Consider the following 27,071-nt stretch of genomic DNA (forward strand, 5'->3'; position numbering starts at 1 on the left):
GAACATTTCCTTGAGGTCTTCCAAGTGGTCCTCTTCCCTTCGGCTTTTCACTAGCATATCATCAACGTAGACTTGGACATTTTTGCCAATCTGCCGCGCGAGCATCTTGTTCATAAGCCTCTGGTACGTTGCGCCCACATTCTTTAAGCCGAAAGGCATCACTTTATAGCATAAGAGTCCTTGACTAGTTACGAATGAAGTTTTCTCCTGATCAGCTTCATGCATTCGGATTTGATTGTAACCAGAGAAAGCATCCATAAAGCTTAACAGCTTGTGCTGGGTCGTAGAGTCTACCAGAATGTCGACTCGTGGGAGGGGATAGCTGTCTTTAGGGCAAGCTTTGTTCAGGTCAGTGAAGTCCATGCACATTCTACACTTCCCGTTAGTTTTCTTGACCATTACCACGTTTGCTAACCAGTTGGGATAGTACACCTCTCTAATGAAGCCTGCCTCTTGTAGCTTACCGACTTCTTACCCAATCGCTTGGTCTCACTCTTAGGCGAAGACTCGCTTCTTCTGTCAGATGGGTGGATAAAAGGGCGACACATTCAGCCTATGCACCATGACTAAAGGGTCAATTCTTGGCATGTCTTCATGGCTCTAGGCGAACACATCTTGATTTTCTTTAAGGAAAGTTACGAGTGTCGAGCGAATCGTCAGGCTGGCGTGAGTACCAAGCCTAGTTGTCCTGTCTGCCCTGGAACTGTTGAGAGGTATCTCTTCGAGCTTCTTTACCGGTTCTGCCCCCGTTCGTTGTTCCTCTATGCTCATCGTTTGCAAATGGTCGTCCATCTCCAACATTGCAACGTAGCATTCGTGCGCGGCTATTTGGTCTCCTCGCAATTCCCACTCCATAATCGGTAAGGAATTTAATCATTAGATGATAGGTTGATGCTACGGCCTTCTAGGAGTTAAGGGTAGGTCGCCCTATAATGGCATTGTAGGCAGAGGAGAAATCGACCACAAGGAACATAACATCCTTAGTGATTTGTTGAGGGTAATCTCCAATGGTAACTGGCAAGGTGACTGCGCCTAAGGGGTATACTTTTGTTCCACCAAACCTGATGAGTGAAGCATTGGCCGGGGTTAGTCGCTCTCTACTGATCCGCATTTGTTGGAATGCAGGGTAATAGAGAATATCCATATAGCTTCCGTTGTTGATTAAGACTCGGTACATGTTATAGTCCCCTATCTGGATGCTAACGACGAGCGCGTCGTCATGCGGATGGTGGAGGTGTCGGGTGTTTTCTTCTGAGAAGCCGGTGAGAGGATTGTCAACTCGTGGTATCTTCGGAACGACCTTGGTGTGTTAAACGTTCTGGACCATTCTAAGATAAGTCTTTCGAGCCCTTTTTGATAGGCCGTTGGCGGCCACGCCTCCTACAATCATCCTTATGTCTCCTAAGGGCTGTCTTGGACGCTTGTTGTCTCGTCGGGGGGCTTGCTCTTGAGGGGGCAGATCTTACCTTTCCTTACTAACGAACTTCTGCAACTTCCCTTGCCTATGAGGGCTTCAATTTGCTGTTTTAAATCATAGCAGTCAGCCGTGTCATGTCCGTGGTCACGGTGGAAGCGACAGTATCTGTCCTGGGATCGTTTGTTGGGATCCCCCTTCAGCTTTCCAAGGAAAGTCAATGCTCTCTCATCCTTGATTTGCATTAGGACTTGGTCAATTAGGGTGGTTAGTGGAGTAAAGCTTGTGAACCTCCCCATAGGGGGCTTAGAGCGTCTATTATCTCTCCTCTCTCCGGTTCTCGCCATCTTTCGCCCTCTTTCCTGTCGGGTATCTTCCTGCCTTTCTCTTTTCTTAGGTTTTTCATCACGAGCTAGTAGAGTGTCTTCGGCATTCATGTATTTGGTGGCTCTGTACAGTACGTCTGACATAGTTTTTGGGTCATTCTTATATAATGAAAATAAGAACTTACCCTTCTTTAGGCCATTCGTAGATGCTGCCACGAGTATCTTGTCGTCGGCTTTGTCAATCAAGAACACTTCCTTATTGAAGTGGGCTATGTAAGATCTCAACGTTTCATCCTCCCGTTGCTTGATACTCATCAAGCATGTAGTAGACTTCTTGTACCGATGCCCTCCAATAAAGTGCAAAGTGAATTGGGTGCTCAGCTTTTTAAAGGTGCTAATGGAGTTAGGCGTCAGCTGACTGAACCAAATTCTCACAGGGCCCTTCAGTGTCATCGAGAAGGCCTTACACATAATCTCGTCTGCTACTCCCTGAAGATGCCTCAAGGTCTTGAATGTTTCTAAGTGGTCTTGAATGTTTCTAAGTGTTCAATCGGATCCTTGACTCCGTCGTAGCTTTCGATCTGGGGCATGTGAAACTTTTGCGGCAAGGGGAAGGAGTTGACGGAAGTAGTGAAAGGTGAATCGGTTCGGTGAACCAAATCGTCGAGGTCGCTAGACACCTGCCCCTTGAGGGCGTTCATCATAACCTCCATTTGTTCCTTCATTGCCTGTATCTCCACGATAATAGGAGGTGGAGCCACATCAATGAGGGATGGGAGGTTGATATTCTGCCGTTTCGGCTTGCTTGGGGCGTTACTACCTTCAGGCCCCTCTCGATCTCCTCGCACCGCACTGGTACCTTCTTGTTCTCTCTAATTGTTTGGTGCCGCGTTTTTTTGACGCAACTGTTCTTCTAGGTCATGGTTTTGCTTGGTGAGGTGTTCCACAGCTGCAGTGAGGGTTTGTACCTGTCTTTCAAGGGGAGTCATGGGTGGTTCCTCCCCTTGGATGTTATTGGTGGTTGCCATCGAGCGGGTTAGCACCATGTAACTCTTCTATCCGGGAAGCGATAATGTGGCCTTCGAATCACGAAAGAAACGCTCTTTCCCATAAACGGCGCCAACTGATGATGCCGAAAAAATCACCAGTGAGTCACACGTTGCTCGTACGCTCAAAAAGTCACCTACATAACAAAAAGAGAAAACATACAAAAAGCACCAGTATGGTGCCCGCCAAATACCCTCCGAAGGTTAAGTTAGGATCTATTACAATTCCAGAGTTTTAGAGAGGGTCAATTATGCGTACCTTGATTTGTGAGAGTATTGGGGTTTTTATAGTAGTAGAGGGTTGACCTCTCCTTCTTGGACTAGAAGTCTTTTCCTTATAGGAATTTCTGTAAGCGTATATTACGGAATCCTTTCCTTGTAGGAGAGGAACACCAATTGTAGGATGCAAGGCATTTCCTTATATATCCAAGCATGGAGGCCAAGGCAAGTTCATATCAAAACCATCGGCTTTATTCCATTCCCTTCAACATTAACGTCGTCATCTTATTTACGGCGTCATCTTCTATGTTAATCAAATCATGCCAAATAGCTAATGGAATCCAATGGAAGCTAATGGCTTCAACCACAACCGTCAGCTTGAGGCCGTCAGCTCTGAGTATACCGTCAGCTTACGTCCCTTGAGCATACACTATTTTTCTTCCCTTATCAGCATTTATTATTTTTAAATAAATTGGAAGCTGCTCGGTCCAATAAAAAGTTCAATTTAGCATCTATTAACACATTCTGATTTTAATTATAACTAAAATGAAAATTCTTACTTTTTCTCATTTTCATGCAAACAACTAACAAATTTTTTACACAAAAAAGATCTATTAAAACGTTTACTTAGCTCTTTGTGAGTGACTGCGACCTCACCTAAATCAAACAATCAAATCATTTGGATGCACGATCATGAACATTATATGAATAAATTGAAATCAAGTGATTTGAGCATGACCTACAAGAACCTGGTCTAAAGATGCGAAGTATCCTTAAGAATGAACATATGATTACATTTTTATTGACAAGAATTAAAGATCTAGCATACGATATGTCAGGAATTTTCTTTAAAAATACATGTGATTGCATGTTATTCATGAAGATAAAAGAAATCTAGCATGTGAATAGTTTTAGAAATTCATATGAACAAAGGGATCATACAAGCCATAATAAATCAATCGTGCAACAAATATACAATTTAATTATGCGAAGAAAAATTAATAAACTAATACCTGCACAAGAATCAAGATAAAGGGAGAAATTTTCACTAGAGTTCTAGAAAAGAGCCAATGAAAGAATTGGTCGCAAACCGAATGAAGGATCACCGGTCGCACAATAATTATTTCTTAGTTGCTTCCACTGGTTATATAGGGGAATAGTGTTCCATAAACTATGAATCTCCCTCTATTTATAGTGATAGAAGGACCTTGTGATAAGCATGGAGCCTCTTTAGATGGATTAACTTAGTTTTGATTTCAAAATTCTAGTAGAACTTATATTGAATGGAGAGATAGGATGCAAAATTTTAGTAAGGGAGATCCAAGTGCTGATCGGTACTTGAAATACTTCTCTGTCTGTCGATCATCAATTGAGGGAATGGTCCATTGACACGTGGATCTTGAGCTTGCCTTGTTTTCGAATTTAGATTTAAATGATCTTCTAATCTTTTGTGAGTCATAATCTGAATTTAAATTCAATTTTTAGCCAATTTTGAGTAAGATGTTATTATATAAAATTTAATATCTTTCAATATTGTTTAATATTCTTTCTTAAGAATAATTTTAACAATTATCTAAAACATATTAAACATGATCAACATAATCATGATCAGACTTAATTTGATGTGTGCATCCTCATGATAATTCTGAATTTAATCCAATATGATTGTGACACATCATTAATTTGAATTAAGTCATCATAAAATCAATCACAATTAATTGTTCATAATCATATGTGATTGAACTTAATCACATTTTATCAATTGAAATTTGATATGGCTATAATGTTCAATCCGATGGTCCTATGGTCCTACTGGAGCTTATGGCATATCTTTTTTATTGTTAAGGTTTCAAGATTTGTTTTGTTAGCTAAATCATGTTAAAATAGATAACATATATTCTAATGCATATAAAATAGTTATGTGATAAGCTCCAATGGAAATTTATATGGGTTAGCATATATGAATGATAAAGAGAGAGTATAGATAGAAGAGAGAGTGCTATAGGTTTCATGGTTTGGCCTAAATGTCTATGTTTATAAAGGAAAGTTTTTGATAACTACATCTTTATTATACTTTTTTTTAGAGAGTTTCAACCTATGACATTTGCTCCTGATGATAGATTTTAATTATTAAACCAAGACACCAATTAGTTTTTAGTATAGGTGGGGATTGAACTACAGATCTCTTATACAACCATCAGAGACTTTACCAGTTGAGTTAACTAGAACCTACACATCTTTATTATACTTAATTACTCTATTACAATGAACCCAATATGGGGTATTTATGAGAGGCTTACCTTAGACTAACTATACATTAAACCATAGTTAATAAACTTGTAGTATAGGTAATATTTTTTGCTTGTATACTTGGCGCGACAGTCACTTTACAAGTATAAGTGCTTGTGGGATGTAGGGAGTAAGGATCGAAGTTCAAGTTTCCAGAATGGAGTTTTACATACATATACACTTAGATTTAGACCAGAGTAGAATTTTTATCTTGTAAAAAAAAAAAAAGAAAAAAAAAAAAAGCCCTTCCTAATTTGGGCCGAGCTTACCTTGGGTTAGGGCTCTTCCTGTGCCTATGACTCTCCTTAGAACGAGGTCTTCAACCTGGAAGTCTCTGTGTTTGACACGGGAATTGTAGTGCTTGGCCATGTGGTCCTGATACTATCCGAGCCTTTGCTCCGCTGCTGCCCTGATCTCATCTACCAAATCGAGCTGTAGACGTATGGCTTCGTCGTTCTTGTTTTCGTCATGGTTGTGCACCCTATAGCTTATGAGTCCGACTTCGGTTGGGATGACAACTTCGCTCCCGTATGTTAGTCAGAATGGTGTTTCTCCCGTTAGCGTTCTTATCGTTGTCCTGTAAGCCCAAAGTATGCTCTACAGCTCTTTCGCCCATATACCCTTTGCCCCCTCAAGTCGAGTCTTGATAATCTTCAGTAAGGATCGGTTCGTGACTTCGACCTGTCTATTGGCTTTAAGGTCGGTAGGGGAGGAGTAGTGGTTTTTTATTCCTAATTGCAAGCAAAAGTCCTGGAAGGAATCGTTGTCAAATTGTTTCCCATTATCTGAGACTAAGACTTTTGGTATGCCAAACCTGCATATGATGCACCTCTAGACGAAACTCCATACATTCTTCTCCATAATGGTGGCTAAGGCTTTAGCTTCCACCCACTTCGTGAAGTAGTCGATGCCCACTACCAGAAACTTCAGCTGTCGTATTGTCGTAGGGAATGGTCCCATGATGTCTAGTCCTCATTGAGCGAACGGCCATGGTGCTGTCATCGGTGCAAGTTCTTCGGGTGGTTATCTGATAACATTGCTGAACCTTTGACACTTGTCGCAGGTCTTTACATAAGCCTCGGCATCCTTCTGCATGGTTGGCCAAAAGTACCCTGCTCGCACTAGCTTGTGTACTACTGATCTCGACCCTGAGTGGTTTCCGCAGATTCCCTCGTGTACCTCCTTCATAACGTAGTCTGCTTCTTCAGGACCCAGGCTTCTTAAGTAAGGGCGGGAGAAACCTCTTTTGTACAAGACGTCTCTTATTAGAACGAATCTCGCTGCTTGGACCTTCAACTTTCTTGCGGCTTCCTTTCCTTCTGGCAATATGTCGTTCTTTAAGTAAGAGACTAACGGCGTGGTCCAATTGTATTAAGAGCCTATTACCTGCACATCGATGGAATCTATCAGTGAAGAGAGTTGGACAAAAGAGAGTACATTATCTATGGTGGTCATGTGTTCGGCCGAGGCAGCTTTTCCAAGCAGTCGGCTTACTCGTTTTCTCCCCCAGGGATTTGTATGATTTTGGCCTTCAACTCATCTACCCTCTTTTTTGCTTGCTCCAGATATTTCTTCATTCTTTCACCTCGACATTCGTAGCTCCCATTTATCTGGTTGGTGATAACCTGAGAGTCGCAATAAATGGCCGCACTCGCGACTCCTACAGCTTTGGCTAGGTCGAGTCCTGCTATTAAAGCCTCATATTCTGCTTCAATGTTCGTGGTAGGAAAACCAAGGCGGACCATGCACTCGACTAGGTCTCCTTCAGGTGTTAGTAACACAATGCCAGCTCCCCCAACCTACCTATTGGACAACCCGTCTACATGTATGCTCCATTGAGGGGATTCCTCTGCCCTTTTGTCTTCGTCTTTTGTAAACTCTGCTATAAAGTCTGCAATGACCTGTCCTTTGACGGCGATTCGCGGGTGGTATTGAATGTCAAACTCGTTCAATTCTATGGTCCATAGTGCCAATCGTCCTGCGGCTTTAAGGTTGCTCAATGCCCGTCACAAAGGCTTGTCAGTTAGGACGATCACTGTGTAGGCTTGAAAGTATGGCTTGAGTTTACACGCCGCCGTCACTAGTGCAAAGGCGAGTTTCTCCATGGGCGGATATCTTTCTTCGGCTCCGCGAAGTGCCCGGCTTGTGTAGTATACAGGCTTCTGCACTCTTTCTTCTTCTCTGATTAAGGCGGCGCTGATGGCGACTGGGGAGACGGCAAGATAGAGAAAAAGTTCTTCACCTGGCTGCGAGGGACTCAGTAGAAGCGGGGAAGAGAGATAATTTTTTAATTCTTCAAATGCCTGCTAGCACTCGGCGGTCCACTCGAAAGATCTCTTCAGCGTGCAAAAGAAGGGCAAGCATTTGTCCGTTGCCCTTGACACAAATCTATTCAATACGGCTATTTTGCCGTTGAGGCTTTGTACTTCCTTCACATTCTTTGGCAGTGCCATTTCCATTATGGCCCGGATCTTGTCCGGGTTAGTTTTGATGCCTCTTTGTGACACCATGAACCTTAGGAATTTTCCTGCCGTTACCCCAACGGCGCATTTCCCTGGGTTGAGCTTCATGTTGTAAGAGCAAAGAGTGTTGAACATTTCCTTGAGGTCTTCCAAGTGGTCCTCTTCCCTTCGGCTTTTCACTAGCATATCATCAACGTAGACTTGGACATTTTTGCCAATCTGCCGCGCGAGCATCTTGTTCATAAGCCTCTGGTACGTTGCGCCCACATTCTTTAAGCCGAAAGGCATCACTTTATAGCATAAGAGTCCTTGACTAGTTACGAATGAAGTTTTCTCCTGATCAGCTTCATGCATTCGGATTTGATTGTAACCAGAGAAAGCATCCATAAAGCTTAACAGCTTGTGCTGGGTCGTAGAGTCTACCAGAATGTCGACTCGTGGGAGGGGATAGCTGTCTTTAGGGCAAGCTTTGTTCAGGTCAGTGAAGTCCATGCACATTCTACACTTCCCGTTAGTTTTCTTGACCATTACCACGTTTGCTAACCAGTTGGGATAGTACACCTCTCTAATGAAGCCTGCCTCTTGTAGCTTACCGACTTCTTACCCAATCGCTTGGTCTCACTCTTAGGCGAAGACTCGCTTCTTCTGTCAGATGGGTGGATAAAAGGGCGACACATTCAGCCTATGCACCATGACTAAAGGGTCAATTCTTGGCATGTCTTCATGGCTCTAGGCGAACACATCTTGATTTTCTTTAAGGAAAGTTACGAGTGTCGAGCGAATCGTCAGGCTGGCGTGAGTACCAAGCCTAGTTGTCCTGTCTGCCCTGGAACTGTTGAGAGGTATCTCTTCGAGCTTCTTTACCGGTTCTGCCCCCGTTCGTTGTTCCTCTATGCTCATCGTTTGCAAATGGTCGTCCATCTCCAACATTGCAACGTAGCATTCGTGCGCGGCTATTTGGTCTCCTCGCAATTCCCACTCCATAATCGGTAAGGAATTTAATCATTAGATGATAGGTTGATGCTACGGCCTTCTAGGAGTTAAGGGTAGGTCGCCCTATAATGGCATTGTAGGCAGAGGAGAAATCGACCACAAGGAACATAACATCCTTAGTGATTTGTTGAGGGTAATCTCCAATGGTAACTGGCAAGGTGACTGCGCCTAAGGGGTATACTTTTGTTCCACCAAACCTGATGAGTGAAGCATTGGCCGGGGTTAGTCGCTCTCTACTGATCCGCATTTGTTGGAATGCAGGGTAATAGAGAATATCCATATAGCTTCCGTTGTTGATTAAGACTCGGTACATGTTATAGTCCCCTATCTGGATGCTAACGACGAGCGCGTCGTCATGCGGATGGTGGAGGTGTCGGGTGTTTTCTTCTGAGAAGCCGGTGAGAGGATTGTCAACTCGTGGTATCTTCGGAACGACCTTGGTGTGTTAAACGTTCTGGACCATTCTAAGATAAGTCTTTCGAGCCCTTTTTGATAGGCCGTTGGCGGCCACGCCTCCTACAATCATCCTTATGTCTCCTAAGGGCTGTCTTGGACGCTTGTTGTCTCGTCGGGGGGCTTGCTCTTGAGGGGGCAGATCTTACCTTTCCTTACTAACGAACTTCTGCAACTTCCCTTGCCTATGAGGGCTTCAATTTGCTGTTTTAAATCATAGCAGTCAGCCGTGTCATGTCCGTGGTCACGGTGGAAGCGACAGTATCTGTCCTGGGATCGTTTGTTGGGATCCCCCTTCAGCTTTCCAAGGAAAGTCAATGCTCTCTCATCCTTGATTTGCATTAGGACTTGGTCAATTAGGGTGGTTAGTGGAGTAAAGCTTGTGAACCTCCCCATAGGGGGCTTAGAGCGTCTATTATCTCTCCTCTCTCCGGTTCTCGCCATCTTTCGCCCTCTTTCCTGTCAGGTATCTTCCTGCCTTTCTCTTTTCTTAGGTTTTTCATCACGAGCTAGTAGAGTGTCTTCGGCATTCATGTATTTGGTGGCTCTGTACAGTACGTTTGACATAGTTTTTGGGTCATTCTTATATAATGAAAATAAGAACTTACCCTTCTTTAGGCCATTCGTAGATGCTGCCACGAGTATCTTGTCGTCGGCTTTGTCAATCGAGAACACTTCCTTATTGAAGTGGACTATGTAAGATCTCAACGTTTCATCCTCCCGTTGCTTGATACTCATCAAGCATGTAGTAGACTTCTTGTACCGATGCCCTCCAATAAAGTGCAAAGTGAATTGGGTGCTCAGCTTTTTAAAGGTGCTAATGGAGTTAGGCGTCAGCTGACTGAACCAAATTCTCACAGGGCCCTTCAGTGTCATCGAGAAGGCCTTACACATAATCTCGTCTGCTACTCCCTGAAGATGCATCAAGGTCTTGAATGTTTCTAAGTGGTCTTGAATGTTTCTAAGTGTTCAATCGGATCCTTGACTCCGTCGTAGCTTTCGATCTGGGGCATGTGAAACTTTTGCGGCAAGGGGAAGGAGTTGACGGAAGTAGTGAAAGGTGAATCGGTTCGGTGAACCAAATCGTCGAGGTCGCTAGACACCTGCCCCTTGAGGGCGTTCATCATAACCTCCATTTGTTCCTTCATTGCCTGTATCTCCACGATAATAGGAGGTGGAGCCACATCAATGAGGGATGGGAGGTTGATATTCTGCCGTTTCGGCTTGCTTGGGGCGTTACTACCTTCAGGCCCCTCTCGATCTCCTCGCACCGCACTGGTACCTTCTTGTTCTCTCTAATTGTTTGGTGCCGCGTTTTTTTGACGCAACTGTTCTTCTAGGTCATGGTTTTGCTTGGTGAGGTGTTCCACAGCTGCAGTGAGGGTTTGTACCTGTCTTTCAAGGGGAGTCATGGGTGGTTCCTCCCCTTGGATGTTATTGGTGGTTGCCATCGAGCGGGTTAGCACCATGTAACTCTTCTATCCGGGAAGCGATAATGTGGCCTTCGAATCACGAAAGAAACGCTCTTTCCCATAAACGGCGCCAACTGATGATGCCGAAAAAATCACCAGTGAGTCACACGTTGCTCGTACGCTCAAAAAGTCACCTACATAACAAAAAGAGAAAACATACAAAAAGCACCAGTATGGTGCCCGCCAAATACCCTCCGAAGGTTAAGTTAGGATCTATTACAATTCCAGAGTTTTAGAGAGGGTCAATTATGCGTACCTTGATTTGTGAGAGTATTGGGGTTTTTATAGTAGTAGAGGGTTGACCTCTCCTTCTTGGACTAGAAGTCTTTTCCTTATAGGAATTTCTGTAAGCGTATATTACGGAATCCTTTCCTTGTAGGAGAGGAACACCAATTGTAGGATGCAAGGCATTTCCTTATATATCCAAGCATGGAGGCCAAGGCAAGTTCATATCAAAACCATCGGCTTTATTCCATTCCCTTCAACATTAACGTCGTCATCTTATTTACGGCGTCATCTTCTATGTTAATCAAATCATGCCAAATAGCTAATGGAATCCAATGGAAGCTAATGGCTTCAACCACAACCGTCAGCTTGAGGCCGTCAGCTCTGAGTATACCGTCAGCTTACGTCCCTTGAGCATACACTATTTTTCTTCCCTTATCAGCATTTATTATTTTTAAATAAATTGGAAGCTGCTCGGTCCAATAAAAGGTTCAATTTAGCATCTATTAACACATTCTGATTTTAATTATAACTAAAATGAAAATTCTTACTTTTTCTCATTTTCATGCAAACAACTAACAAATTTTTTACACAAAAAAGATCTATTAAAACGTTTACTTAGCTCTTTGTGAGTGACTGCGACCTCACCTAAATCAAACAATCAAATCATTTGGATGCACGATCATGAACATTATATGAATAAATTGAAATCAAGTGATTTGAGCATGACCTACAAGAACCTGGTCTAAAGATGCGAAGTATCCTTAAGAATGAACATATGATTACATTTTTATTGACAAGAATTAAAGATCTAGCATACGATATGTCAGGAATTTTCTTTAAAAATACATGTGATTGCATGTTATTCATGAAGATAAAAGAAATCTAGCATGTGAATAGTTTTAGAAATTCATATGAACAAAGGGATCATACAAGCCATAATAAATCAATCGTGCAACAAATATACAATTTAATTATGCGAAGAAAAATTAATAAACTAATACCTGCACAAGAATCAAGATAAAGGGAGAAATTTTCACTAGAGTTCTAGAAAAGAGCCAATGAAAGAATTGGTCGCAAACCGAATGAAGGATCACCGGTCGCACAATAATTATTTCTTAGTTGCTTCCACTGGTTATATAGGGGAATAGTGTTCCATAAACTATGAATCTCCCTCTATTTATAGTGATAGAAGGACCTTGTGATAAGCATGGAGCCTCTTTAGATGGATTAACTTAGTTTTGATTTCAAAATTCTAGTAGAACTTATATTGAATGGAGAGATAGGATGCAAAATTTTAGTAAGGGAGATCCAAGTGCTGATCGGTACTTGAAATACTTCTCTGTCTGTCGATCATCAATTGAGGGAATGGTCCATTGACACGTGGATCTTGAGCTTGCCTTGTTTTCGAATTTAGATTTAAATGATCTTCTAATCTTTTGTGAGTCATAATCTGAATTTAAATTCAATTTTTAGCCAATTTTGAGTAAGATGTTATTATATAAAATTTAATATCTTTCAATATTGTTTAATATTCTTTCTTAAGAATAATTTTAACAATTATCTAAAACATATTAAACATGATCAACATAATCATGATCAGACTTAATTTGATGTGTGCATCCTCATGATAATTCTGAATTTAATCCAATATGATTGTGACACATCATTAATTTGAATTAAGTCATCATAAAATCAATCACAATTAATTGTTCATAATCATATGTGATTGAACTTAATCACATTTTATCAATTGAAATTTGATATGGCTATAATGTTCAATCCGATGGTCCTATGGTCCTACTGGAGCTTATGGCATATCTTTTTTATTGTTAAGGTTTCAAGATTTGTTTTGTTAGCTAAATCATGTTAAAATAGATAACATATATTCTAATGCATATAAAATAGTTATGTGATAAGCTCCAATGGAAATTTATATGGGTTAGCATATATGAATGATAAAGAGAGAGTATAGATAGAAGAGAGAGTGCTATAGGTTTCATGGTTTGGCCTAAATGTCTATGTTTATAAAGGAAAGTTTTTGATAACTACATCTTTATTATACTTTTTTTTAGAGAGTTTCAACCTATGACATTTGCTCCTGATGATAGATTTTAATTATTAAACCAAGACACCAATTAGTTTTTAGTATAGGTGGGGATTGAACTCCAGATCTCTTATACAACCATCAGAGACTTTACCAGTTGAGTTAACTAGAACCCACACATCTTTATTATACTTAATTACTCTATTACAATGAACCCAATATGGGGTATTTATGAGAGGCTTACCTTAGACTAACTATACATTAAACCATAGTTAATAAACTTGTAGTATAGGTAATATTTTTTGCTTGTATACTTGGCGCGACAGTCACTTTACAAGTATAAGTGCTTGTGGGATGTAGGGAGTAAGGATCGAAGTTCAAGTTTCCAGAATGGAGTTTTACATACATATACACTTAGATTTAGACCAGAGTAGAATTTTTATCTTGTAAAAAAAAAAAAAGAAAAAAAAAAAAGGGATTGGGCCTTAACTAGAATTGAGCTTGATATCTTTTCAATATGTATATTTTAATTAGTGTGAATGTGCTTCCACTAATTAAGTTTACTTATCTACATAATATATATATAAATAATTTTTTTTTCTTCTCAAAACCCATATGAAAATAGAGTCGTTGCCAATTGGTATACAAGATCGAGGAAGTTCTGTATTCACTAAAATTCCTTTGTGAACAAGTGAGCTACTCCGTACCAATCTCATGTACCAAAGGGGCAGCTTTACGTGTATGTGAGGGTGATCATAAGACTACCTTGATTGTAAAAAAAATTATATGATAAATTTTTTTTTTTTTTTTGGGTATCCAAAACAATTTGGGTGAGTTTGATGCATGCTTTTAAAGTGGATGGAGCTCGCAGTTGAAAGTATTGAACTTGCACATAATTTGGTTTGCCTAGCTTAGTTCTTAAGATTGAATAATTGCTGGTGGTAAGGTAACAGGCCATAGCAATTAGGAGAATGGTGAATCCTTAAAATATGCCATTAATTGGATGAGAAATTTTGTTTATAGTTTTTGTTGAAGCCTAAACAAAGGCTCTCTTACTTTATTACTTAATCCATAAGACACACGAAAACTTTACGCGAATATTGGACCTTTTTCTTTTACTTTTCTAAACATGTTGCACTATTTTGGTCATTAATTTTTTTCTATATAATTTTTTGGAGAAACAATAACTAAACGATTCATTATTCTTTAATTTTAGAATTTTCATATGATATACTATATAATAAAAGTTGAGTGTATATAGAAGCCGAGATTGTGCCAAGTGGCTACATATACAAACACATACATATAACCAAATGAATGATTATTGTTATAATAACTTGTAATGTACTGCTTCTAAAATGCTTAATTTTATATATTTTTCCTTTTATTTTATATCTCTAATTAAAATATCAATAAAAAGTTCCTATTTTTTATTTTTATAATACCATATAATTACAATTGAAAACAGTAAGCAAAGAGAGACACACATTAGAATTAAACATGAATTGAAAATTAAGCTGATAGTAAAATCCAAAAGTTAAAAATAACATTATTTTTTATAAATTACATGTGTCTAAATAAACAAACCGAAACATCAAATTGATATTAACATAAACAAAATAAGATATCTAAGTAGATTAATATCTAAGCATTAAATTACCAAGGCAATCACCATAGCATATAAAGAGCACCAAATTTACAAATTAGAAGCTATTTATAAGCATTTAAAAAATAAATATTTTTGTCAAATTTTCTACTTTATTAATAATTTTATATACTTCTGGATCTTTATCAAATATTCTAAATTTTTATCATTGAAATTTTCTGGGAAAAAAACCCTACAAACCACACATTAGGGCACCCATACCCACCAAAATGCCAATTTATGAATCATAGAAAAATCATAGCTAACCTATACTAAATTTGCAAGACATTGAAGTTTAAGATTCTAATTAACTTAAGGAGAAATCCAAATTCAGTTTATCTAGGTTTTTTGCTAAAAACTTTTCGATGAAAGTGTATTCAAGTATACTTGTAGTTTAAAAAAAATTGAAAAAGTGAAAAAAAAAAAGGGAAAAATAAAGTTTTAAAAAGTTGTACATAAAATATAAAAGCTAAAAGATAAAAGATAAACTCACCCATAGTAGAACATATAATTTTTTTAATCAAACATGAATCATTCAAGATATTCGTAGGAACACGCAAATAAATTGATCTATTTCTATTAAAGATAACTGTACCATGGATTTCACATACATTAAATTTCTTTTTTGACCAATAAGCAAATCAAAGAAGAAAAAAAATGAAGGGGAGGAGAAATACATACCTTGCCTTGGAAATTAAGGGAGCAACAATATCAATGAGAAGTATTTTGACTGCCTAACCTAGAGTCTATAATTCTATCTATATATGAATTACTATAATACAAAATTGTTTCAAACACAAATTGCCTTTGTCACACGGTGTTTATTTAAAACTTATCAATATAAGTTTTTAGATAAACATGGCTCAAAGAGCTTATCATTATCCATTGAATTGCAAGGCCTTATCATTATTTTGTAGTGTGTTTGGTAATGAAGCTTTCTTGATCTCTGGATTACGTTTCTTATACAATGAATTACTACAATTTGATAAAGCCACTTAGTTCAACTATAAATTTTAGAGTTAATTTTTATTATATAATAATATATGATGATACGATATGATATGATTTTATATACAATTAATTCTTGTTATCTATCCCCGAAAAAGTCCATCCTTTTTATTCATGATTATGAACAATAGTACCAAACATTGTTGTTTTCCTTCTTCTTTTTTCGCCTAGATTAAATATGCCCTTATTCTGAGCTTTCTTTACCATCATAATTTGCCCAAACCAGTACTATAATGATTTTTGGTAAGGGTCATCAAATAGCCCATAGCCCGACCTAGAAACCCGACAGCCCACTGGGCTAATGGGCGGCCTAGCCTGTTGTTATTGAGGCCCATGAGTAGCCTACTAGCCTAGTGGGTTAGGCCGTGAGCTAGTTTTTATGCCCACGGATACCCGATGGGCTAGCCTAGTAGCCCAACCCGTTCCCCAACCCGTTGGCCTAACCCATTGGCCCAGCCTAATAACTCATAATTCATAACAAAAATATATAGAAAGTATATAAATGATTGATCTTGAGATATTATAGAGGAATTTCTTAAGAGAACTCTCTCAACCACTAAGATACCTAAAATAATTCTGCTAAACTTAGTTTACTAAATATATATTTTTCTAGTAATCTATCAAATTTGAATTAACCATTTGACATTTTTTTTATTAAAGATAAAAAAAAATTATTTAAAGCCTTAATAAATAAAAAATTAAATAGGTTTCCATCAACAAAATAAAAAATTAAATAGATTTGACTGTAAAAAAATTTGTAATTAAATATTAAATTCTTTAATTCTTTCCTTTAAAAAAATAGATTGATTATTCTCTTATAAAAAATTGATTCTTTCCTTATAAAAATAATAAAATAATATGCTAACACAAACCTATGGGTAACTTATTAGGTCCAACCTAATAGCCCAGCTTGCTAAAGACAAAATGGGCAATGCCCATGGGCAGGGTCATGAGCTAAGTTTTCCTCTTTCGGCCCAGCCCGAACCAGTCCATTAACTAGTTAATAGCTTATTATGCCCAGTCCATTGTGCCCATAGGCCAAGTAAAAATAGGCCGGGCTGGCCCGACCCGGCCCATTGATGACCCTTAATTTTCAGATATGCACATCACGATGTAACCATAAGCAAAAAAGAAAGCAATGTATTAATCAAGAAGATTAGGTTATGTTTGGTAATAGTTTTTGTTTTCTAATTTTAAAAACTTGTTTTGGGGATTATAAAGAAAAAACAATTTTCTTGTATTTTTTAAACCAAAAACATGTTTGGTAGGTTGAAATAAAAAAAAATAGTTTTTTGAATCAAAAAAATAGTTTTTTGAATTAAAAAAAAATAGAAAATACTAATATATATTGTTATTAGAATTTGAACTCTAATACTAACTCATTAAATGATAGAGATTCATTAAATTAAATGTCTATTTTCTTTGACTTTTGAAAACTAAAAATTGAAAACAACATTTTGTATGTTTTCAGTTTCCTTCACAAATTGAATTTTAAAGTATTAAATATATGATATACCAAGATTATAATAGAGTATTTTAAATTAGAATGTAATTTAAAATAAATTAAATATATATTTTAGAATAATAATGTATAAAATTGTGAGATACCAAAAACTTATGTGACTTAATATTATGAAGTCAATGTGCCAAAAGTCAAACGATTTCATATATATATATATATAATCTCAACTTAAGATCTCGCTTCATGAATTCTCTGTATCATCACGATTCATGCCAAAACACAAATTGATTTTTTTTTTTTTTTTTGGTTATAGATTATAGATATAATTGATTCTCTATTCATCAGGGTAAAAAGAAAAAAAGGTTCATGTTTGCTGTTGGGCCTAAATAAATGTGTGGTAGCAAACCGAATCCTTTGCATGCAAAAGATTCGCCTCCCATGAAATAATTTTAGCAATAACGGGGCCAGCACGAGCCCAAGTTTTAGCAATAACGGGGCTAGAACCAGCCCAAGATTTGTTGCTTGCCAACGCATGTCCATCTTGAGTTTTAACAATATGGAATGCTATTAATTTTTTTTTTTTTTTTGGTTTGTTTTACTGAATCGTAAATTACTATTGAAAAGAAACAACCAAAAAACAGTACAACAACCAAGATAAAACTACACAAACTAGCTGCCCTAACTCCTAAGCAGAAAGCAAAAACAAAAGACAAAACATGAAGCAAAATTACTTTTAAGGCCTCTCTGAGACTGAGAGCACTATGCTAGAAACACGGTGAGGAAGATTCCTTGGACTTGAGAAGCCAAAATTGTTAGATGTCATCACGTAAGAATTTGCATATCTACTTTATTCTAATACTCCCATCTAATATCTAATATCTAATTCTAATTTAATCTATTCGATATTTTAGAATTTAGATCCATCTTTAGCAGTAGCCAAATCAAATTCTTTGACCTTGCTATCAGTGCTGTTTGTGATGACCCTAATATCCACCTGCCTCTTATTATGCACAAAAACCACTATAGGCAGAAAAATGTTTGATAGTTTGTTAGTTATATTTTTATAGATATGACTTGACTTGCAAAGCTCGAAAACTAGAAAAATATATCCTAACTATAAAAATAAAGAAGGGTCAAACAAACAAAATTTATTATTACCGCATTCCTTTAAAGCGATGAAAGTTGGTTCTCATTCATGAATGTTTCGTTGTAGGAAACAAGGACGAAATTGAGTTTTACCCATTTGAGCAAAACTTTACAGTAAAATACCCAATGTTTGAAACTATTTATGAATATGCTTCTGTTTTGAAACTCGATTTTTAGAAAATTGAGTTTCAAATGTTAAACTCGATTTTTGGACAATTGAGTTATAGCGAAGTTGTACTTAGAAAAAAAAAAAAAAAAATTCTAGAACTCAAGTTCCAGATTTTTTATTTATTTATTTATTTTTAAATTTTCAGCTCCCTATAACTCGATTGTCCAAAAATTGAGTTTTAAATTGAAACTCGATTTTTAGAAAATTGAGTTTCAAAATACGGATATTTCCCTAAATAGTTTCAAACATAGGACATTTAACTGGAAAGTTTTGGCGAAAGGGGCAAATACCCATTTTGGCCTAGGAAACAATCAATAACATTCAGTTATTGGAGCTTACAAATTTTTCTTTGAACTTAGCCCACTACAATTGCAAAACAACCTACTTTTTGGAGCCAATAGAGGGTAATATGAGCATGAAATATGGACTCATAGTTGTTCTGTAATGTAAATGGAACGTAGATGGAGGCCAACCACTTTTATCAACTCTTAATTAACAAAATGGAAAACAAGTAATTCAAAAATGCTATAAAATCTCACAATATACAACTTTTGGAACCAAAAAAAATAATGTTTGCCAAACAAACAAGAGTGCATAGAAAACAGAGCTAGTTATTGGGATAAAGAAAGAAAAGTTTAGGATCACATAATTTTTCACAACTTCTTGCTACAATTGTGACGTGGCAGAGTGTGATTGTTGAAGAAAAAATTGTGGATCAATTTATAAGTGATAGTTAACCACATACAATCTGCCACGTTAGAATTGTGGTAAAAAAGTTGTGGAATAATTTATAGTCCTATAATTGCTCGATAAAGAATGTCCTTCCCCTTATGGAAATGGGGAAATTATTGTGTACTCCCAGAGTATCATAAATGCGTATTCTCTCCTCTCACATGAATGGTGGGACTACCATTCATATGAGAGAAGGGAGTACGAATTTATGATACTTTGGGAGTACCTAATAATTTTTCATGGAAATTAATAATCTATATACATCTAAAGGTTAAAGTGTAGCATTTATTGTTACTATGCTCCTGTTGAACCACCTTAGTGACCATATTATCCACTTATTTTCTATCTTTTCATTTCTCTTTTTAAAATTTTCTTCTCCCTATTCTCCAAAAAAAAAAAAAAAAAAACTCTTCTTCTCCCTATTAGTTCACATATGTTGTTACACTTCTTCCAACTTTTCCCCTCCCTTTTTCCTTTTTATCTTTCTACTACTTTCTACTTTACTGTTACACTTCATCCTTTTATCTTTCTTATATTATGACTCTTCTTATTCTTTTTATATTTTGACACTTCTTCTCCCTATTTTATTCTATATAAATTTGATGTCATTTTTTTCCATTCAATTCATATTTTTTCCACAGAAAAATTGTGAGTACTCTCTCTCTCTCTCTCTTTCTACTTTGTTTTGGTAGTTTTTTTTTGTTTTTTTCTTATAACTCTAATTTAGGTTGATGGTTCTTTTGTTTTTTTTTTTTTTTGTTATTTTAAAAAATATGTGTTTTGGCATTTTGTGTGCGTGTGTGCGTGTGTTTTAAATTTCCTATTAGAAAGTTTTTTTTTTTTTTCCTTTTATAACTTTGATTGAATTTTGGTTTGGGTTAATATTTAGTTTGTTTTTTTTTTTGTTGGAAATAGGAATTTGAGATTATATTTGTGGGACAATTTTTGCTTCAAAGGCCAAGGGCTAGACCATGGTTGGAACCTCAGGCAATTTTTGTTGTCCCACATAGGAAAGAAAGCCTCATTCTTTGCACCTTATAAGGCATGAACCAATGGTTGAAGAGTACTACTAGTTTGGTTAATGTGGGGACAATTTTTGCTTTAAAGGCCAAGGGCTAGACCATGGTTGGAACCTTAGACAATTTTTGTTCTCCCACATAGGAAAGAAAGCCTCCCTCTTTGCACCTTATAAGGTATGAACCAATGGTTGAAGAGTATCACTAGTTTGGTTAACCAAACTAGTGGTACTCTTCAACCATTGGTTCATTCTCACATAGGAAAGACAACCTCCCTCCTTGCACCTTATAAGGCATGAACCAATGGTTGAAGAGTACCAAGGTTCCAACCATGGTCTAGCCCTTAGCCTTTGAAGCAAAAATTGTCCCCACAATATCAAAACACAATCTACATGACTATGAATTTGAATATGTCTACCAATTGTTTGAGTAATAAATTATTATAAAGTTTGTTTTTTATTTCTTCAGTTTCATTTTAATTTTGGTTAAGATAACATTGTAAATTTGTAATGAGTTTTGATTAATTATTATAATTTCCTTATTCCTTAAGAGATGAGAAATTTGAATAATAAATTTGAAAATTTTAAAGTTTAGTTGTATATCAGGCAAATATAACACACTACAATCAGTGGTGGAACCAGAAAAGTTTTCTAGGGGGCCAAGTTAAATATAATATGGTTCTAAAGTAAAGAAAAAAAATTGCTAAAATACTGTTTGATAGTAAAGAGAAATCATTAAGAGCAGATGCCATATGTTGAAACTACCTCTAAAAAATAAGTTTGTTTTTCATCTCTAAATATTTTTAATACATTCCAATTTATGTGTTTATGTCAATCTCTACTTATTTTGATTGTGACCAAATTGAGTGATGGTGTGATTTTTTAAATTATCAGACCAATTTATTAAAAAAAAAAATGATATCAAATAATTGGTCACATGCATGATAGAAGCAACCAAAAAAATACCCACAGTTTCTTACTAGCAAAATTGAGATAAAAACATCTGATTATAGGTTTAGTACAAAGAATTGATATAAAACCACTGCATAATTTGATTAGTTTCCTTCATTTATCAATAACACTTTCATGTATTTTTGTTTTATTTGGTCACTTCGAATGAAACTAACGAAAATGTGTTAAGTTCTAAAGATTTAGGTTTAAATGTTTAGAATAATGTTTTTTTATTGTGTTGGCAAACCGAGAATAAAATATGTTTAGTCCAGGTGTTAGGCAATGCTTAAAAGTGTTGATTTCAAGTTTCAAGTTCAGTTGATTGCAAAAAAAGGAAGAAAATTTCTGTTAAGCTCGACTGATCAAGAATTAGGCTTGACCGATTGAAAATCACAAGAATTGAATTAAGCCCAAGCCCGCGAAAATGTTTAGGGTTTCATTCCAACTTCTCTACATATAAAATGGAAACCCTAGCCATGTTTTGGAGACTTTTGGAAGACTTGTGTGTTACTCTTTGTGAGATCTAAGAGGTTTTGTATCTTCTAACTACACAAGAATCTACCAGAGCAAGATCTATAATCAAGCGTAGGTAGAACATAGTTGCTGCATCAAGATCATTACTAATGGTGATCTGAAACCTTTGAGTGGGATCTCAAAGTCATAAGCAAGGCTGCTTATGTTGTTGTAAATCCAAGGAGAGAAGGAGTCTGTGGATTCAAAGCTTGCACATGGTTGTGTCAGTAAGTTATTACTGGCGATAGCAATAGATTTAGGATTAAATTTGATTGTAAAAAGTTTAATTCTCTCTAGTGGATTTACTTTACTTTTGAGGATAGCTAGGTCAAATTCTCTCCAAGTTTTTACATTGAAATGATTTATTTCATTAGTTTTCCTGGGTCATCATGTTGTAGTGTTATTTACTTTTTTGCTGTTATGTATGATATGATTTATTTTTGTTTAACTTAGATCTAAATAATTAACCTAAGTAATCACTTGGCTAATATATTAGGTTAAACAATCTGTTTTAAGGGGTCTAAATGAACAAACAAGTGGTATCAGAGCGGGTTTGCTCTTGTTTATAAGTTTCTTAACCTAGAGTTGATCCTTGACCCCTGCTGTCATGGATTCTTTATCTTGTTTCTTGAAAGCAACTATAATGAGAATTGAAGCTATTTCTTCTTGGACTATGGCTTTTTTAAATGTGCTAATCCTATCCTTGAATATTTATATATAACTACTTCTTACAATAATTATGTTTGTTATACTGCTTTAACTGCCTTAAAGGCACGTGATACTTGTCTTTGGTATTTGGATAGTGATTGTTTCAAGCATATGACAGGTAATAAAGCTTTGTTCAAGACTCTTTTTGAAGGAAAGATAGGTATTGTCACATTTGGAGATGGAAACAAATCAATCATCCGAGGTATTGGAACAATAGACATTCCACGGTTGCCCATGTGTGAAGATGTGTGGTTTGTGGATGGGTTGAAGGCAAACCTGCTGAGCATCAGTCAAATCTGTGACATGAGCTGAATGTGTTGTTCACCAAGTATGAATGTGAGATACTTAATGATGGAAGTGACTGCATATGTGTTGGAATAAGAACAGTTGATAATTGTTACTTTATAACATCAAGTATAAATCATAAGTGTTATAATATAAAAATTAATCAAGTGGATTTGTGGCATCAACAGTTAGGACATGCTAGTCATAAGCAAATAGAAAAAATCTCCAAGTGTAAGGCAATTCTTGGGCTACCAAAGTTTGAAAAGATAGAGAAAAGTATTTGTGGACCATGTTAGATTGGTAAACAAGTGAAAGCTAGGCATCCATCAATCAGTGAAGTTTAGGCATCGAGACTCTTGGAGTTGCTACATATAGAGCTTATGGGTCCTGCCAGAGTTCAAAGCTTAGGTGGAATGAAGTACACCCTTGTTATGGTGGATGATTTTACAAGATATGCTTGGGTGGTTCTTCTGAAAGATAAGTTTGAAGCTATTGACAAGATAATTCATCTGTGCAAGAAGTTGCAAGTAGAGAAGAATATTCTGATTGCTTGGATCATAAGTGATTATATAAAAGAGTTTGAGAATTCTAAACTCATATCTTTCTGCAATGATCAAAGAACAAAGCAAGAAATCTTTGCACCCAAAACACCTCAGCAGAATGGGGTTGTGGAAAGAAAGAATAGAGTAATTCAAGAGATGGCTAGAGTCATGCTAAATAACAAAAGCATGCCAAAATCTTTCTGGGGAGAAGCTGTAAACATTGCATGTCATACATTGAATAGAGTGTACTTTCATCTTGATACTAAGAAGGCACCATATGAACTCTAGAAAGGGAAGAAACTAGTGGTGAAATATTTCAGAGTTTTTGGCAGTGATTGTTACATCCTTTGAGATCGAGAGAATCTAGAAAAATTGATAAATGGTTCTTTCTTGGATATTCTACATTGAGCAGAGCATATAGGGTATACAATCTCAGAACTAAAACTCCGATGCAATCTGCTAACGTGGTGATAAATAATGAACAATGTACTGAAACTCATGCTGAAGAGGCTCAAAGTGTTCAAGAGAGATCTATAGAGAATGAAGATACTCTTCCTAGGGAGTATGCTGAAAAGTCTATCGATGAAGAATTGTTGATTTTGAATGATACTGTTTCAAAACCAACAACACCAGTCAGAGAAACCCCACAAGTACAAGATGAGTCAAGTATGCCATCTAGACAAAAGAGTACAACAATTTTTTTGGTGAAAGGTCCATCTACTAGAGTCAAGCATAATCACCCTTCCACCAATATCTTGGGAAGTTTGAATGACAACATGAGATTGAGATCTAAAGCATTAAATGTCATTACACACTTATGCTAACTTTCTCAGGTGGAACCTAAGAAAGTTGACGAAGCCTTGCAAGATGCTGATTGGATTAATTCAATGCATGAAAAACTCCATCAATTTGTTTGGAATGATGTGTGGAAACTTGTTCCAAGACCTGAAGGAGTCAATGCAATTGGCACTAAATGGATCTTCAAAAACAAGTCTGACGAGCAGGGAACAGTCATTAGAAATAAATCAAGACTTGTTGCACAAGGATACACTCAAGTGGAAGGAGTTGACTTTGCTGAGACATTTGCACCTGTAGCGAGATTTGAGTCTATCCGATACTTTTAGCCATTGCTTGTCACTTGAATTTCAAGCTATATCAAATGGATGTAAAAAATGCTTTCTTGAATGGAATGTTGCAAGAAGAAGTGTATGTAGAGCAGCCCAGCAGATTTGTGGATCCTCATAGGCCTGATGATGTCTATAAACTGAAAAGGGCATTGTATGGTCTTAAACAAGCTTCTCGAGCTTGGTATGATAGACTAACCTCTTATCTCATAGGGAATGTATTCAAGAGAGTAAATGATGATACTACTCTCTTCATTCGGAAGAATAAGAATCATTTCGTTATAACTCAAGTCTATGTTGATAATATTTTTTTTGGCTCTACTAATGATTTTCTTGCTAAATCTTTTGTAGATGAAATGAAGATGTTTGAGATGAGCATGGTATGTGAACTTACCTACTTTTTGGGACTGCAAATAAAGCAAACGAACACAGGAACATATATTAACCAAGCAAAATATGTTAGAAACCTTGTCAAAAGACTTGGACTCAAAAAGACTACACATGCTAGAACACCAATGGCTACCAATACAAAGCTTAGGAATGATCCATCAGGTCAGTCTGTTGATATCACTTTATATAGAAGTATGATTGGTAGTTTGTTGTATTTGACTGCTAGTTGACCTGATATAGCTTTCAGTGTTGGTGTATGTGCTAGACTTCAATCTAATCCAAAAGAATCATATCTTAATGCTGTAAAGAGAATAATCAAATATGTTAGTGGTACTTGTGATTTTGGATTGTTTTCTAGTAAAGAGTCAATTGTATCTCTTGCTAGGTATTCTGATGTGGATTGGGTTAGTAATACTGATGATAGGAAAAGCACCACTAGAGGGTGTTTTTATGTGGGAACCACTCTTGTTGCTTGGATGAGCAAAAAGAAAAATTTGACTCTTTGTCAACTGTAGAAGCAGAATATATTGCTGCTGGAAGTTGTTCTTTGGATGAAGAAGCTTATAGGTGATTATGGTCTATCACAAGAAACTATGGTTGTCTACTTTGATAATTCTAGTGCTATTGACATCTCTAAGAATTTGGTACAACATTCTAAGACTAAACATATAGAGATTAGGTATCACTTCACTAGGAATCTTGTTGAAAGAAAGGTTGTTGCTCTTGAATACATTCTTATTGAGCGTCAGAGTGCTGACATCTTTATCAAACCACTCAATAGAAGTAAGTTTGAGTCTCTTTGTCAAGTGATTGGTGTGAACACATGTCCCTAGTCACCTATGAGTTTCATGGTCCTTGTGTCAATTCTTTCAATCTCTTGCGACCAAAATTGTTTTTCTTTAGGATTTGCATTTACTTAACATTCATACATTGCATTTTAGGTTTTTTTTTTTAAATAAAAAAAGAAGGTTTTTGTATTATACATCTTCAAGATATGTAATTGAGGTAGGCCTATGAATTTTACATTTCATGACTGTGTACCTTATTTAGCTTTGATGAGCTCTTTTTCTGCACTTTGTTAGTTTGTGCTATGTAGTGCTTATATTGTGTGAGTTGTTTATGATTTTTAATCACATGCTCCTGATTTTGAAATCACATTCTTTTGATTGTAAAGACCAAAAAATCCTAGGAGAAATGCATAAATAACCATCTCACCACTGTGAACCTTATTTAGCTTTGATGAGCTATTTTTTTGCACTTTGTTAGTTTGTGCTATGTAGTGCTTATATTGTGTGAGTTGTTTATGGTTTTTAATTGCATGCTCCTGATTTTGAAGTCACATTATTTTGATTGTAAAGGCTAAAAAATTCTAGGAGAAAGACATAAATAACCATCTCACCACTGTTACTTGCCAATCATAAACACCTGTGTGCAAATTATAAAAGCCATGCTCGGTAAGGTGTAGCACTTACACAGCAAAATACTTATTGTGTTACTGTACAATAGATAAAAGAAGCAAAGAACAAAGTGAAAAATAAAGAAAAATATGCTTTAAAAGAAAAAGAAAAAGAAAAAGCAATATTAAAAAAAAAAAATGCATGGTTGTAAGTGTGTTTTTTAGGAGATGTGGAAGTTATATGATGTAATTCTTTAGGTGATAGTCACTTTCAAACTTATGTGATGAATAATATAGAAAGTGTGATTACTTTCTGTCTACATATCACCTTGTGAGTATCTCATACAATTGCTAGTTGCACACATTACAAGCAAATCTTTGTTAAACTTTGTACATATGATTGTGTGTCAAGTTTTGTGGCCTTCCAAAATTTTAACTTCTTGATATGTTTAATGCATTTTAGGGAGCGAGGAAAGAAAAGATTGAAGAAATTTGGTAAAGTTTAAATCTTTGTTAGAATTTTTTTTTGGTAAAACATTTGAAATCATGAACATACATCTCATATCTTGAAAACAATTTTTCAAATGCTTCTGCAGAAAAATTTTCCTGATTTTTCAAAATTTCTGTTTCTTCAGGATTCGACCGATCGAGTCTATTTTTTGACCGATCAAAATGGAAAGAGGAAAAATTAAGTTTTCAGCTTAAAGTCTCGGGTTCCTTTGATTCTTTCTCGATTCCCTTCGATTAGTTGAGCCTGTTTTCAAGTGAATTTCAATTCCTTCCAGATTCCTTTTGACCGATTGGATTTTGTATTTTTAAAACATAAAGGAATCATATCAGCTTTTTTTTTTTTAAAAACTATTCCTTTGTCTTTCTCTCTGATTCCTCTCTCATTCCCTTCTCAATTTTTCTTTTCTTTTTCTTGGTCAAAGATTCAAAGGTTTTCTTCATACACTTAAGGTAAGACTCTTTTGACCTTCATTTTTCATCAAATTACATGTTATCATGCATTTTTCATGCATTTTTTTAGGAATTTTCG

General features: G+C 36.4%; 2 protein-coding genes across 2 annotated transcripts; one reads left to right on the forward strand and one right to left on the reverse strand.

Moving 5' to 3' along the window:
- Positions 1–1,401: 1,401 nt before the first annotated feature.
- LOC136064562 (uncharacterized) lies at positions 1,402–2,211 on the reverse strand. The gene has a single exon (XM_065766463.1). It carries the CDS (start codon positions 2,209–2,211, stop codon positions 1,402–1,404), a length of 810 nt encoding a protein of 269 aa, XP_065622535.1.
- A 20,749-nt stretch (positions 2,212–22,960) lies between these two features.
- On the forward strand, positions 22,961–24,246 carry LOC136064563 (uncharacterized). The gene is made up of 3 exons (XM_065766464.1): positions 22,961–23,367; positions 23,535–23,772; positions 23,956–24,246. Exons 1-3 carry the CDS (start codon positions 22,961–22,963, stop codon positions 24,244–24,246), a joined length of 936 nt encoding a protein of 311 aa, XP_065622536.1.
- The last annotated feature ends 2,825 nt before the right edge of the window (positions 24,247–27,071 follow it).

The sequence above is a fragment of the Quercus suber genome, unplaced genomic scaffold (assembly GCF_002906115.3).
Source record: "Quercus suber isolate HL8 unplaced genomic scaffold, Cork oak 2.0 scaffold_707, whole genome shotgun sequence".
Classification (NCBI taxonomy): Eukaryota; Viridiplantae; Streptophyta; class Magnoliopsida; order Fagales; family Fagaceae; genus Quercus; species Quercus suber.